The sequence below is a fragment of the Cryptotermes secundus genome, unplaced genomic scaffold, assembly GCF_002891405.2.
Source record: "Cryptotermes secundus unplaced genomic scaffold, Csec_1.0 scaffold144, whole genome shotgun sequence".
Taxonomy (NCBI): domain Eukaryota; kingdom Metazoa; phylum Arthropoda; class Insecta; order Blattodea; family Kalotermitidae; genus Cryptotermes; species Cryptotermes secundus.
The window spans coordinates 1,754,224-1,768,095 of record NW_019740655.1 but is presented as its reverse complement, the minus strand read 5'-3'; the positions used below and the strand labels follow the sequence as shown (position 1 = coordinate 1,768,095).

At 37.4% G+C, this 13,872-nt stretch overlaps 1 protein-coding gene across 6 annotated transcripts in view; it reads left to right on the top strand.

The window, feature by feature from the left end:
• Positions 1 to 8,240, top strand: part of LOC111872358 — a 122,831-nt gene extending 114,591 nt beyond the window's left edge. For all 6 annotated transcript variants that reach the window (XM_023866151.2, XM_023866156.2, XM_023866154.2 and 3 more), the window contains 4 exons: positions 306 to 411; positions 1,507 to 1,768; positions 3,248 to 4,545; positions 6,158 to 8,240. In XM_023866151.2, coding sequence (XP_023721919.1) covers positions 306 to 411; positions 1,507 to 1,768; positions 3,248 to 4,545; positions 6,158 to 6,374 — 1,883 coding nt within the window. In that variant the 3' untranslated portion in view covers positions 6,375 to 8,240. The remainder of the gene's footprint in view (positions 1 to 305; positions 412 to 1,506; positions 1,769 to 3,247; positions 4,546 to 6,157) is intronic.
• The last annotated feature ends 5,632 nt before the right edge of the window (positions 8,241 to 13,872 follow it).

The following is a 13,872-nucleotide window of genomic DNA, read 5'->3' as shown; positions in this document are numbered from 1 at the left end:
TGAATTAATTTCTGCAAAACTGATTTTAAAGCTCTTTGGTGGCGGTGATATTGCTTAAAACTGCTATTTTGAACCATGTCCAACATCTGAATTTATTAAAACTGCTGTGCCTTGGAAATCAATTCTGTTTCTGATTCTGCTGTGGGGGCTCAACAGATTAAACTTTCTTTTATATCTTGTTCACTTGAAGAAGGAAAATAACCAGTGTACTGGCTGTAATAAACTCAGACAATGGGCATGGTGCAAAACAGTAGATTTAAACAATGGATTTATACTGTCTAATAGTAGTTGTTGTTACTTGACAGGTCTTATGACAAAAGCACTTAATGACTTGGTCCTGAGACTGAATGGTGAAGATGTCCTGACAGAGGGTCTAATGAAATTCAATGCATTTGTTTTTGGACTCCTGAAGTAAGTACATTTTGTCAACGTTTACACTTCTGGTACATTTAAAAGAGCATAGCTGTAGACCTTTGCAGTGTTTGACCCCATGGTCATTATGTTTTCAGATCCCTTATATCTGCTATGTGTCATTAACAGAAATAAAATGAACTCTTTGTCTTCTAAAAGTTATATCCTTTTGCACTCAAGCTGAAATTGAGTTACACCCTGAGTATTGAAACAGACTGCAGTCTGCAGCAACCTGCTCACACTGGTTCCTTGCTCACTGATTTTTCTACCTTGAAGATGGAGGTGATATGTTTCTCCGAAATGTCAGTTCACACAAGATATACATTGCGCCACATGCCAGAAGACGGCATTCTTCATAACATATCGTGACACATTTGTGCTATGCAGGACACCCCCCACCAGCAGTGACATAACAGCATCGGAGCCACTGCCACTGCTATGGTAACAGGCCAGTAAACGTCCCCCCCCTCAAGGTGTTGTAACAGCACTTCCCACTGTGATGTAACAGGTGACACCGCAGTTACTACGTGGCAACAGGGAACTGTATAAAAGGCCAACTGAGCGGTGTGTGATCAGGAGTGACACAGTGTTGATTGTGAAGTTGCCGAGAGCAGTGGAAGTCTAGCAGTTGCCGAGTTCAGCTGTAGTGACTACAGCAGAAGACGTAATTGTGATACTGCAGATGGCAATACTTGTGAAACTAGATTGTGTAAATGTAAGAGCAAGTGGAATAAATTTGCTATAACCAATATGGCGTGAAGTTATTTGTCACGTTACAAACACCCAACACGTGACAGTATATTATTATATTTGTTCAGCCTTTTATCATTCTAGATGAATCTGTGACATATTAGATATTTAAAATAAAAAAACTGCTTGTACAGAATTAAATTATTTTAAATGTATATGCTGAACATTATAATTACAAATATGTTTCTGAAATGAAGGACCGAATTTTGATATTGATCTTGAAGCTATTAAAGCAGATAAATTCAGAGCAAGTGCTCCACATATTTACCCGTTAACAGAGTTTAGAATAATATAATTTAGATGGTGATTCTGAGAAATAATAATGCACACATTTGTTTTCCACAGTGTGCGTTCATTAGATGCATGGGCAGGATATTTGCGTACAAGAGAAAGTGTCTTACGAAAGCATTATGCAGCAGAGGGCCTCTTGTTGCTTGCAAATACTGCTGGTGCCTCTGTAAGGGCACTCATGGATCAACTGCTTGCATCTCTCCAGCCTTTGTCTCTGCTGCCATTCAAGTTGGACCTGCTGTTTGAAGTTCGGCAGTTGCACCACAGTTTGCGACGCATGGGCTCCCTTCCTCAGCCAGATATCGCTAGCCAACAGGTATCACATGTTGCATATTTCAGATGGAGAGGTTTTACTAAATGGCTCCATGAAGGAAGACTCTTCTTGATAGCTAAAGCTGCTCAGCTGGTCTGGATAATATTTGACTTTTATGGGACTCTAATTAGTTTTACAAGCACACACCGCTCACCCCTGTTCACCAGATAAATCCAGTCCATACCCTTGCATTCTATTTCTTGACGATTCTTTATGATTCATTTTAATATCATCCTCTGATTTTTGTGTAGGTCTGTTAAGTTGATCAGTTTTCCCTTCATAGTTCCCAACTATGTATGTATGTGTGTCTGTCTGTTTGCATACCATGTCTCAGAATATTTCACGAGTACCTGATATGTATGTATGTAATTTCTTTGTTCCTTCTTATACCATGTATCAGAATATTTCTTGAGTACCCGATAGTCACTCACCTGGTAGAAGAAAATCCAACATCTTATGGAGCACAAACATTCGTTATCATTCTCTTAGTGTTCCATCACTGGACCCTGTCCTTGCCAGCTGAGTTTATCCCACACCCTTGCACTCTTGTTTGTTTGAGATCAGCTTTAATAGTATCCTCCCATCTACATCTAAGACTTGAAAGTAGTTTCTTGCTATCAAGTTTTTCACTTACAGTATTTAATCTTCTCCTTATATGCTACATGTACCATACATATCATCCTCCTTGATATGATTGTCATAGTGACATCTAACAAAGAGCACAAATTATGTGAGTTTCTCCATCCAATTCACACTTCAGCAATTAATCTCTTTGATTTGTTTGTTTACATAATTTATATTTGTTGTTCAGTTATGTTTGAAATTTGGCACATTGTCAAACATCATCCATCTCCAATTCAGTTAGATATTTTATAAAATACAAAACTTTAGTTCACTGAATAACTTAGTTTATGTCCACATAGTGGAAAAAACAATTAGTTACATGGCCTGAGAAAGAAGTCACATGCATTAGCCTGTGCACTTGACTTTGGAAAGGCATTGTGTATGGTAGACGTGTAGTGGCAATGAAGGGAATTTAATATATTTTATTATGGTTATCTTCTAAGCGGGTAACATTCCCACCTCATGACTCAAGGTACGCGGGTTCAAACCCGGCAGAGGTCGTGGAATTTTTAAGGGCGGAAAAATTCAGGGAACAAGTCCTCCGGGAGGGACTTTAAGCCGTATGTCCCGTGTCGTAGATTTACGGCACGTAAAAGATCCTCATGTCTCTAGGACACCTCTGAACAAAATTAGGCAAAAAGTTTCCCGCCCAAGTAGTTTCCAATGCCTCTGGTAGATGGGGAAGTTATCAGGTACCACTGCCAGCCTCACTGGCTGAACGGGGCTGATAGCGAGCACCAGTACCGGAAGGGTATGGCGACTGGTAGAATATCAAAGGGGGACGTACAATAGACTATTAGTTGCGGTGCTTGGGGAAACCCACCCCCTCCAATAGTAATAATTATGGTTATATTTTAGCCTACCACATCATCATCTCCAACAAGTGGAAAATCCTGGACCCTATTGAAGTTTGTCCGATCCATTCAAAACAGCCTCAGTCAGTCTGGTGATGAAGAGAATCAAGGTGGTTGTCACCATCGCAGACCAGTATCAGCAGAAGTGCTGCCACGAGCTGAAGAATCAGCACACCATCCTAACTGCACTGCAGGCTCTTCAAACAGTCCTCCTCTACCTGATCTCCTGGACTCCTTTTCCTCTACTCACAAGCAATGGACTGGGGAAGATAAACCAAGACCACGATCATGCGTTGACAACACAGTACAAGGAACAGGAGGTTTCTCTCTTGTAACAGACATTGCAAGTACAGTGAAAAAGCGTTGGAGTGGCATACAGCTTGGCTCAAAACTTTTCCAAGCATTTGACCGTTTAGCAGCAGAGGATACTGAAGAGGAGTACTCAGACAGTCTAGAGAATAAACCAGGAGGAAGAAGGAGACATACATCCGGTTCTTCAAATAATTCTACTAGTGATGACTATGTGGAGAATATCACTAGAGATGAATCTGTTTCACCTGCACCTTTGCTGAATGTTAAGGCTACAAAGACTGATGAGACAAGGTCAGGGGAGTCTGCATCAGAAAAGAAACCTGCCGGAACAGGAGGGGGGAAGTTCAGGAGGTTGCAAATGAAGTGGGAAATGCTGAGTGGCAAAGAAGTGGGTATAAATGAGAAAGTTTCTCCAGGAGGATTAACTTCCCCAGGTCAAGCCAGTGATGTTACTTGTGGAAGTGCCAACACCAGTGTTACCAGTAGTGGTCGATCAAAGATACCTCGTCCTGTGACCTCACCAGTCAGAACTTCTGGGATTCCTGTCCTATCTCCTCAGCAGTCCACTCGTTCTAAGAAGGCTGTTACAACACCACCCACCCCCACAAGCTCTTCACAGCTGAGAAGACCAAGTAATGTTAGTTCAAAGTTTAAGATCAATTCATCTGGTGCAAAAGAGAACTGTGATGGAAAAGACATTGCAGTTAGACCTCAAGCTGGTAAAGCTGCAAACATGAATGTTACACCTGTGGTGAAACGCCAGCCCTCAGCATCAACGCGATGCAGCAGGGTGGATCAGTTACACAGTGAGGAGCAGGGACATGGATCCAGGGGACATGCAGCCAGACCAAGTAGCCTGCCATACAGACCAGCCAACACAGTGCAGGGGAACAAGAATGGGCAGACAGCAAACAAGACAGAGGTGCAAAGGAGAGCTGCATCTTCATCACTCAATAGGCAGAGGCACAGTGACAACCAGGAAGGGCCAAGGTAATGTATGGCTTACTTAAAATGAGGGACTTTCACGTTTTCTTAGGCTACTGGTAAGGAGATGATATAGTAATGCTTTTTTGGAAGGCAGGATTCGTACATTTAGTTGTTTTAGTAGAATTATAATGTTATAATTTCCACTCTTTATCATTGTATGATACAAGAATTTTCAAGTAAACTTGTATATTTATGATGATTCTGGGATTTGGCACTGAGTATATGTGGTGTTAATTAACGTTTCGGAGGAATGTATCACCTCCATATTCAGGGTAGAAGGAAAAATATAAGAAATCCGCAGGCAAAGAGACCATGAGAACCGGTACAAGCAGACTGCTTGTTCCTCCGAAACGCCGGTTAACACCACATATACACGGTGCCAAATCCCAGAAGACTGCTTTCTTCATAGTCACAGCTGTGGGAACCTCAGATCTTACATTGTATATTTATTATTACTTTCAGAAACCCCAAGTTTTTCTGTGAGTTGTCCTTAAATAAAGTGCTGAAATACTGAATTTGCTTGTTTAGTGTTATCATCTTAATATATTTTTCTCTTGGCCTACTTCATTATTTACTGCCTCGATGCTCTATAGTGAACGGTTTTTTATTAAATATAGTGAAACAACACTGGACATCGATTGCACTATACAGAAAGAAAGAATTGGTTTCTTAGGAGCCAGACAGAAATGGAGAACTAGAGAAGACTGGATAAGTGGAGGATACATGAATATCATTATCAGTATCATCATCATTAATCTGATTATTGTATAGCAGTAACATCTATGTTACATGCTTAGTAACACCAAATTTCAAGTAACATGAGAATTCATTTTTAATGTCATGTTAGTATCAACTCATACTTTAGAAATAAGGAGAATACAAGGCATGTATCTCAGCAAAGTTAACATAGCAGTTAAACATTGTTAGTTTTCTAGCATCATTTCTATTCATGTGTGACAGTCTGGAATTGGACCACATTAATGTGTCTTACAGTAAAAAAAATAAGATAAAATAAGAGAGTAATACAAAAAGTTTTCATTCAGCTTAATGCCTAGTTTAATTTTTGTTTCCATTTTTTATAACTTTGTCGTGAGGATGAATTATTCTAAAGTTGATCGGTAGTTTTATTTTACTGAAATTTATTATGTTATGATCGTTGTCAGTCATGTTCTATCGATCAGTCTCAGAAAGCCAGTATCATTAGAAGTTCACTTGCGTGTATATAGTATTTCATATAATTGTTGGGAACATCTGAAGTGTAGAAAGGTTCAGGGAGATTGTACCTTGTAATTACAAAAGATGTGGAAGGGTGGGTATCTGTAATCCATAGAGATATGGTATGTGAAGATCAAGGTTTAACTTAGTATTGCAGATTATAGTAACCTAACATTCCTATTTATGTTGTGCATGAGAGGCCTGGCTTAGGATTCAGTGTAGTTTATTATGCTAAGTGGTATGTTAATGTACTGTCTTTTAGTCAGTGCTGTGAAGTATTGGCTGTTATCATTTTAAATCTAGTTCATATCATGCTTCAAATAATCAAAATAAATAAACGTATCTGTATCAAAACAGCTTGCAAGTTTCTGTTGTTGTGCTTCTGACTACATTTTTCTAGGTATGTTCGAACACTATGTCATCGACTACCGTCAGATAGTGGTCACTTATCATTCAATGAAGGTGAACGACTGCGCCTTGTGTTGGAAGTGGATGAGAAGTGGCTACTTTGTTGCCGGGGTGATCAGAAGGGACTGGTTCCAAGAACAGCTGTAAATGCAGGTCTGGTACCAAGGCAAGCTGTGATTGCAGTACAAGACAACATCTCAAGATTTTAATGATGATCCAGGATTTGATGACACAACAGGGTCACATAACCCAGCCTGTAAGACTGTCCAAGACAAGAGAACTAGAAGACATTTCATACCAAGAACAACTTTTATATACAATAAGTAATACTGAATAAGAGCAGATTTCCGTTCTTTGTCATAAAATGTAACCCATTATTAAGTGGTATTCATCTTGCTAAATAGGGTACTAATACTGATTTTGCACAGTATAGACATTTGGCTTATAACTGAGGTGTAACATATCTAATATACCATACACTACGGAATGTGTGTCATAATTGTATAACTGTTGTTAGTGACTGATATTTTCTTGGTGTGAAATGTCTCATTTGTCTAAATACCAAGTAACAGAGAAGAGTGCAGTTTTGTGTCCGACATTAGACTGTATGAAGCACAAACCAAACTTCAAGGTTTTCTGTTTGTGGAATGGTTGCTAAGTGTGAATGTATTGGGTGAAAGTGGAAGTAAAGAAAGAATGTTTGTTTCTGAGTAATGTGGAGGTGAGAGCGTTTGGATTGGCAGTATATTATGGCTTTCAGATATCAGGATAGTTGCAGACTTTTAGAACATTAATTATCATTTTACTTGGTACTGTGTTATACGTTATACTAGGCACTTCATTATGTAGAAATATACTATGAAAGATCAATGTCCCCTATACAAGCTAACAAAAGAAAGATGATCTTAATGACAAATACTATGGAGAGGGAGAGAAGCCTTTGCAAATTCAGAAGAGTAAATTCTTGCAGCTGTGAAGAAATTGTTGGCGCTGAATACTAATTTTATGATAATCCTGTCTTAATTCAATGATCCTAATTCCTTATCTTCTTATGTGTGTTTAAATGTTAAATATTTATTATTATTGTCACTTCAGGCTTAAAGCTGCTTATTTGTGATCCCTTTAACAGCTTTGGCTTTGTAAGGTGACCAGTAGATGGCACCATTCTATAGCATCTTTTCTGCACCTGAGCTTGCATGGGCCAGGTATACGGCGTTGATACCTCATGGTTCCCACTTCCAGCTCCCTTATTGTCTCATTCTCTTGCTTCATTCTGTATGATTTTTTTTTATCGTTAATTAATGCAATTTAATACTTAGGTCAATGTAATATCAAGCATCTGGCAGTAATTCTATTATCTGTGGCAAAACTTCAGACTGGATATGAGAACAGAAGTACATAATCACAATGTGACAGGATAGCAAAATTCCTTTCCAGTGTGAACTACTGTGTAGTCACTATCACATGACACTGGTGTCAGAAGTGGGATGGAAGTGCCTAGTAAAAAATAAGATATTTTGTCTTGTGTCATTTGCTGTCAGTTTTAGATACGAGGTATTTATGGCAGTGAAATCTTAGACTGTGATCTTCTGGGTAATGACATGATGTGGTTTCAAAGATGGTTATGAACATTTTGGAGGAGCATGCTGCTTCCACCATCAGGATAGAAAGTATTGTAACAGGCTAGTTGGTCTCCTTTTTCATCTAACTTCCTCCACGCCCTGTTAACAGAGATAGCTTTACCTTATTTTACCTTACTATATTTAAACATGTAACAGGCATGGTAAACACATTTCCTTTTTTCATTTAACCGTTATATTTCAGTACATGATAGATTTGGTAAATCTGTCTCCTCTCTCATCTAATGACTGCAATATATTTGAATTAATGATAATGGTAGAACATGAAAGAATGCATCAGTGCACCTTACTTTGTTACTAATGGTAGACAGTACATTCATATCTTTTTTAACAAAAGTAAGAGCCGGGATTGCAAAACCAGTATAGCAACTGGCTATGGGCTGGACGACCAAGGGGTCAGAGTTCGAGTCCAGGTAGGGTCAAGAATTTTCTCTTCTCGAACGTCATCCAGACTGGCTCTGGAGCCCACCCAGCTGCCTGTCCTATAGGTACTGAGGGCTCTTTCCCTGGGCGTAAAGTGGCCGGTTATGAAGCTGACCAGTCACCTCCAACTAGTGCCTAGGTCAAGAAAATGGGGATCTATACATCCACTCCACTCCCTCATACATCTTCATGGCATGGCGTGTAATTAGTTAAGCACAGGGACAACTTTAGCTTTACCTTTTAACAAAGGTATCATTAACTCCTAATTGCTGTAAAAGACAAAATTTTCTCCATATGTAGGGTGTAAATTCTAGATATCAAGTGCTGAAAGAATCACATGTTTTGATCATTTGTGGTGGCAGGGAAATCGCTTGATCTATTATGTAAAGAGGATAGTTAAAAATAGATATATGGTAGTTAGTTCCTTAGGTTCTGGTCTCATGGATTTATTTGCATATCATTAAAATGAAAGGAAAAAACAGACTTTTTTAAAACTGTTGTCTTGCTTGAAGAGAGAAATTAGTTTTCTTCAGTAGATTGTTTAACTATTTATTTTTTTAAGTAATAGACATCTGAGTAAAATATCATTTTCAGTAACTAAAAGAATATGGAGTGTAAGTGGCATGAAATTGAATGGCATTTGATGCATATATTTTGTGCTGATGGAGGGAGACTGGTTCAGTATACTGTCACAAACAAAACTGATGCCTGTCATTGATAATCCACCCTGTACCTTACTTAACTTAATTTAATTGGTATACCAGCATTTCACTTTCATTTTCATGGTCATTCCTTTATGAACCAATCGAATGCTTTCATGACATAACTTGACCACTGCACAAGTGAGCCAAAAGAATCATTCTGTTTCACATCAGTTATACTTAAAATTCAGAAATGTTTCAGAGACTACGAAATATCCCATGTAATATATAATAACTGAAGGATTTCTCAATTCATTAAATTCAGGATATTTTGAATATCCTGAGAATTTGAGTTTTATCTGAATATATGTCAGCTTCAAAAGTGAGGTTAAAAATAATAACTCAGTATGAATCTTCCACAGACATGCCTTAATTTTGGAGTGTTAAAACAGCTGTTGGAATTTGTTCTTTTGCAAGGCTCCTGCTTGCTTTGGAGAGCAAGGAACTGTAATTTCTACAAGTACAGATATTGAAATAACATTAAAATAATGCATCAGTGTATGCAGTTCCTCTCTGCACTCAACAAATGTTATTCCATTCAGTGTCACCAGCCCAAAATGATAGAAAACAAATAAGTTGATATGAATAACAATTGTTTAAGAGGGTATGTGATACATTTATATTCTAGAGTAAAAATATTCGTCCCAAGTCCATGTGAAGTATTAGTAGTCATTGTTTAATGTAGCATTATATAGACAATATTCCAGCAGAAGTGACAATCGATTAACTCGTGATTATGTTCATGTTAATTTTTCATATAATTCACTTGTCAGTATAGTAATAATTAGGAAAAATTTCAGAGAAAAAAGAACATTCTAAGTTTAAAAAAATATACAGACAAGAAATTGAACCTGGACATTAATAGTGGATGCATATTTCCTTGCTTACAGATCAGTTTCTAATTAATGGATTCTCTTGTGTAGTAAAAGATTTGTATTGTCATTGTTTTAACCCAGGTGAATGGCGAACGCACGTTAAGTGGACATTATTACAGAGTAGACTCCAGAATTTATTGATATATGTATTATCATTGGAATATATATACATAATCAGATAACTGTAATGCCTTAAAGGCAACAGAAAAAATGTCCTTAAAATTAAACATTCTTCAACTAAATATGTGTTGTCTGTGCACATCTACCTCCATTTCCAGCCATGCCGCCAACTGTGGAAATGTTTACCCATCATGAAATAATGTTTCAAGTACAATATTGTTCATGATCAACATGGAACAAGTGCAGGTGCCATGCACACCAATACTCCTTGTTGTGGTTCAAATTGTGTTGCTGTATAACTGTTAGGAAATATGTTTATTTTGTGATTTGATTTGTCCTGTATTGTTAGACCTTGATGCAAGGTATATATAATTCACAGTCAGTCTGTGCAGATACATTGTAAAAGTGACACAGTACTTCTGAGATTTTAACATATAGTTAATTATTTTAATTTTGTCATTTCTTGATACTGCAAAATCGATTGAAATACTTATAAATAAATGCTGCCAAAGCATCGCCAAACCCTCCTGTAATTATACTATGGCCTGTATATATGTTTCCCAGGACACTATTTTGACTTTTGTCAGAATAGCTGTGAAAAAGCTAACAAAACCAAAAGGAAATCTGTTAATGTATGCTGATGCATAGAAAACCATGTTATAGTAACTTTCCTGTTCCTCTCTTCACTCCTTAGAACTATAAAACTTAATTGATGTATGAGGTAGTGAGATTATATACAATATTAAATTGTTAATGTTTCTAAGTTTGAATTGTCAAGTTTGCTGGAAAATATGATATTGTAGTCGTTCCTCAGTAACACTTTGGATAGCTTCAAATCTTATTATAGAATGAATGAGTACCCTCTGTCAGTTTATAATCGCTAGATTATTCATAAATTTATTTTGAGTTACAAATGTGGCAGATTAAATAAAATATATTCTTTTTTTCATATATGGGTATGCCTTGTGGCTTTTATATCTTACAAAAATGCATTTGCTGAAGCCTGATATGTCTTTTGTTAAGGAAATGATTCAAGTATGCAAGTCCAAAGATAGGTTCAAGTTTAGCTCCACAGTTCTGTTCTGTCTAACAAGCACCAAGACTAAAAGTCTTGTGTGTAACTGTATAATCATATTCCTGTTTAGGTATGTATGTAACTATGGAATTTTATTTGGTGCACAGTTCAGTGTATTACTTGAGTGAAAATTCAAGAGATGTGCATTTTGTTGATATATAAATGTGAAATATAAAAGGGGGGAGTTTTTAAACATGTTTGTGTACTAAGTACATTATGCTTTAGAACCATTTTTTTATTTTTCTTAGTTCTTTGTAATTTTCATCTATATTTAATTTATCTTTTGTAATCTCATTGTACATATAAAAGTTTATTTTATGTAAATAGACAGTTGTTTATATGAAAGAGAAACTTTAGTAGAATCTCAGTCACATATGTAATAAGAAATTATGTAACTGTAAATCATTCACATATAAAAAAGTTCTGTAGTAATATACTACTGTAACAAAATATATTACTTAAGATGCATATGGCTTATGGTTGTATGTAAATTTTGGCATGAGAATCATTGCAGAAACTGAAAGGTATGAAATTAATTCTTTAGTTGTAAATGAATAAGGTATACATTAGAATACCTGAAAGTGTTTACATGAAATTGAATGACAGATGTTGTGAAATAATATAATACAAATCTATGGTAAAAACACGCCAACAATCATAAGTATTCAGTAACTTGCATGTACAGGGATGTAAGCTAATTTTAGTTGTTTTTATGCTTCAGACTACTTCAGTAGACCAAGAAATTCCATTTAGCAGGGAATAGAGATAGTTTAATTAGTTTTTTTTTGTACTTTCACTTTGTCTTTCCTTGCTGGAATTAAAGAGCCTTTTCTGAAGAGTCCTAACCATAGTATAGGATCAGTCAGACCATTGGTCAGCAGCCATTCTCCCCCACCACTAAACACATCTTGTGTTGTGCATGTGTGGTATTGTGGATTAATGTATGAATGTTGAGTGTGTCATTTAGGACAGTAGTCATACTGATATAATTCAGTAGCAAACACTGAGTTTTTGCAGGGTAGCTCAAATGTTTATTTCCTCATCTTCTTAAAGTATGAATGAGACTGAGAAGACAAGATCAGAGAGAGAGCAAGAGAGAGTACTCCATAATGTAGTATACAGCATTCAGAGCTGTGTTATTTGACGTTTCTTTAAACAAGAAGGGAGTACTGTGCTTTTTGAGTAACCAAAACTTCGTTGACCTACACCATTTTAATTTTAAACATGAAAGAAACGTTTATGTAATACACATGCACACACAAAGAGATGAAAATGCTTCGTGCTACAGTTTTATTACATAGTGGTTTTCTGAACATACAGCTGATGATCCTTTCAGTTTCTGTGTGTATATGGTTTTTACCCATTGTTAATTCCAGGCACTTGACCTTTCTCATCAATAATTCATATATTTTAAACCAAAGGACAATACATCCTCTGTGTCCATGTATTTATCATAAGCATTTAATATAAATAGACATCATTATCCTGCATTATATTTAATTATCCTACCTGCTTATTCCTTTAATAACTGCATAGAAATTGCAGTTAACTGATTTGTTATAAAATGGTAATTTGAGAATCTCCTGGAGAAGTTGCATACTGGGGGCATGCTGTAACTAAGCAGCTGTGTAGAAACTGTATGACTCATGATAAATAATGTATTTTATCATGTAATGTATGTTTCAGTTTTTAATTGGGTATGAAGTATATATGTCATATTTCTTTACATTCGTTTGAAACTCTTTTGCATTGATAAATAATTAGTGATTTGGTCAATCAGCATGTCTGCAGTAGGGATCTGAAGTTTTGTCATGCACTGATATTAGTGTGGTAGGTAAATCAATTAGTGCTGTTTGCTATTTTTATTAGTAGGCATGTGCTTCCTATCAGTTTATTCATCATTTCATTTGTCATAGATCTTCATGCAAAATGTCCATTATTCTCCAGTTTAACCAGAACTGAAATGTGCTGACAAACTGTATTAAACTACCAGGTATCAAATTTCATGAAAGTCTGTTTACCAATTTGCAATTTATGTGAGGACAGACATGACTGGTGTGTTTTTGTTACTTTTCATTATGAATTCGATAAAAAAAACTTTATCAGTAATAGCAAATTATGTCACACATGGACATCATTTTCAGCATCTGTTTCATTAGTCATCTCTTTATTTTAAAAAAGACATATACTTCAGGTTTCTTAATTTTCCACTTTTGTACATTCTAGTAAATGTGATAGCAATTGAAGTGTGGGGTCTTATGTAGTTTTGTCATTACTCCGATGACAACCCACTTCTTCAGAACAGTTTGTTGGTCCTGAAAAGGACCGTAGTTGATGAGATGCTTGATCGGTGAGGTAGCACGGCGTGCGCCTGTAGGGAGAGAGGTTAGTTGCGGTGAGTGGACTGGCCGCAGTGCGGCCATTGCCGGAGGTTGCTTGGTCGCCGTGCAGCAGGTGGGTTGGAGTTGCGTGGCGAACGCAGCACGGTCGTAGGCTGCTGGTGAAAGGCTAGTCGTTGAGCGCGGTCGTAGGAGTGATGAGGCAGTGGCTACACCAGATGCCCAGTGGGTCGGACAGGGACACGACCACCGGAAAGTCCAGGCGAGGTGCCCCAGTGAGTTGGGTGTGAGAGAGCTGGAGTGCCGAGGCAGTCATGCCTGGCGCAGCCTGCCGATGCCTCCGAAGACCGAGCGCTGGCGACAAAGCCTGGTGGCTGATGTTGCTTGGTGTGGCTTGATCATAGACTGAAGTAAACTGACTTTGCCGGTTCGAGGCTGCTCCTTTTTATACACTGCTCGGTGGGCGGAGCGAAACTCGAAATTGAGGAGGAAGTATTGATTGGCTAGCGCGCGTAATGATGTAGATGCGGGCTA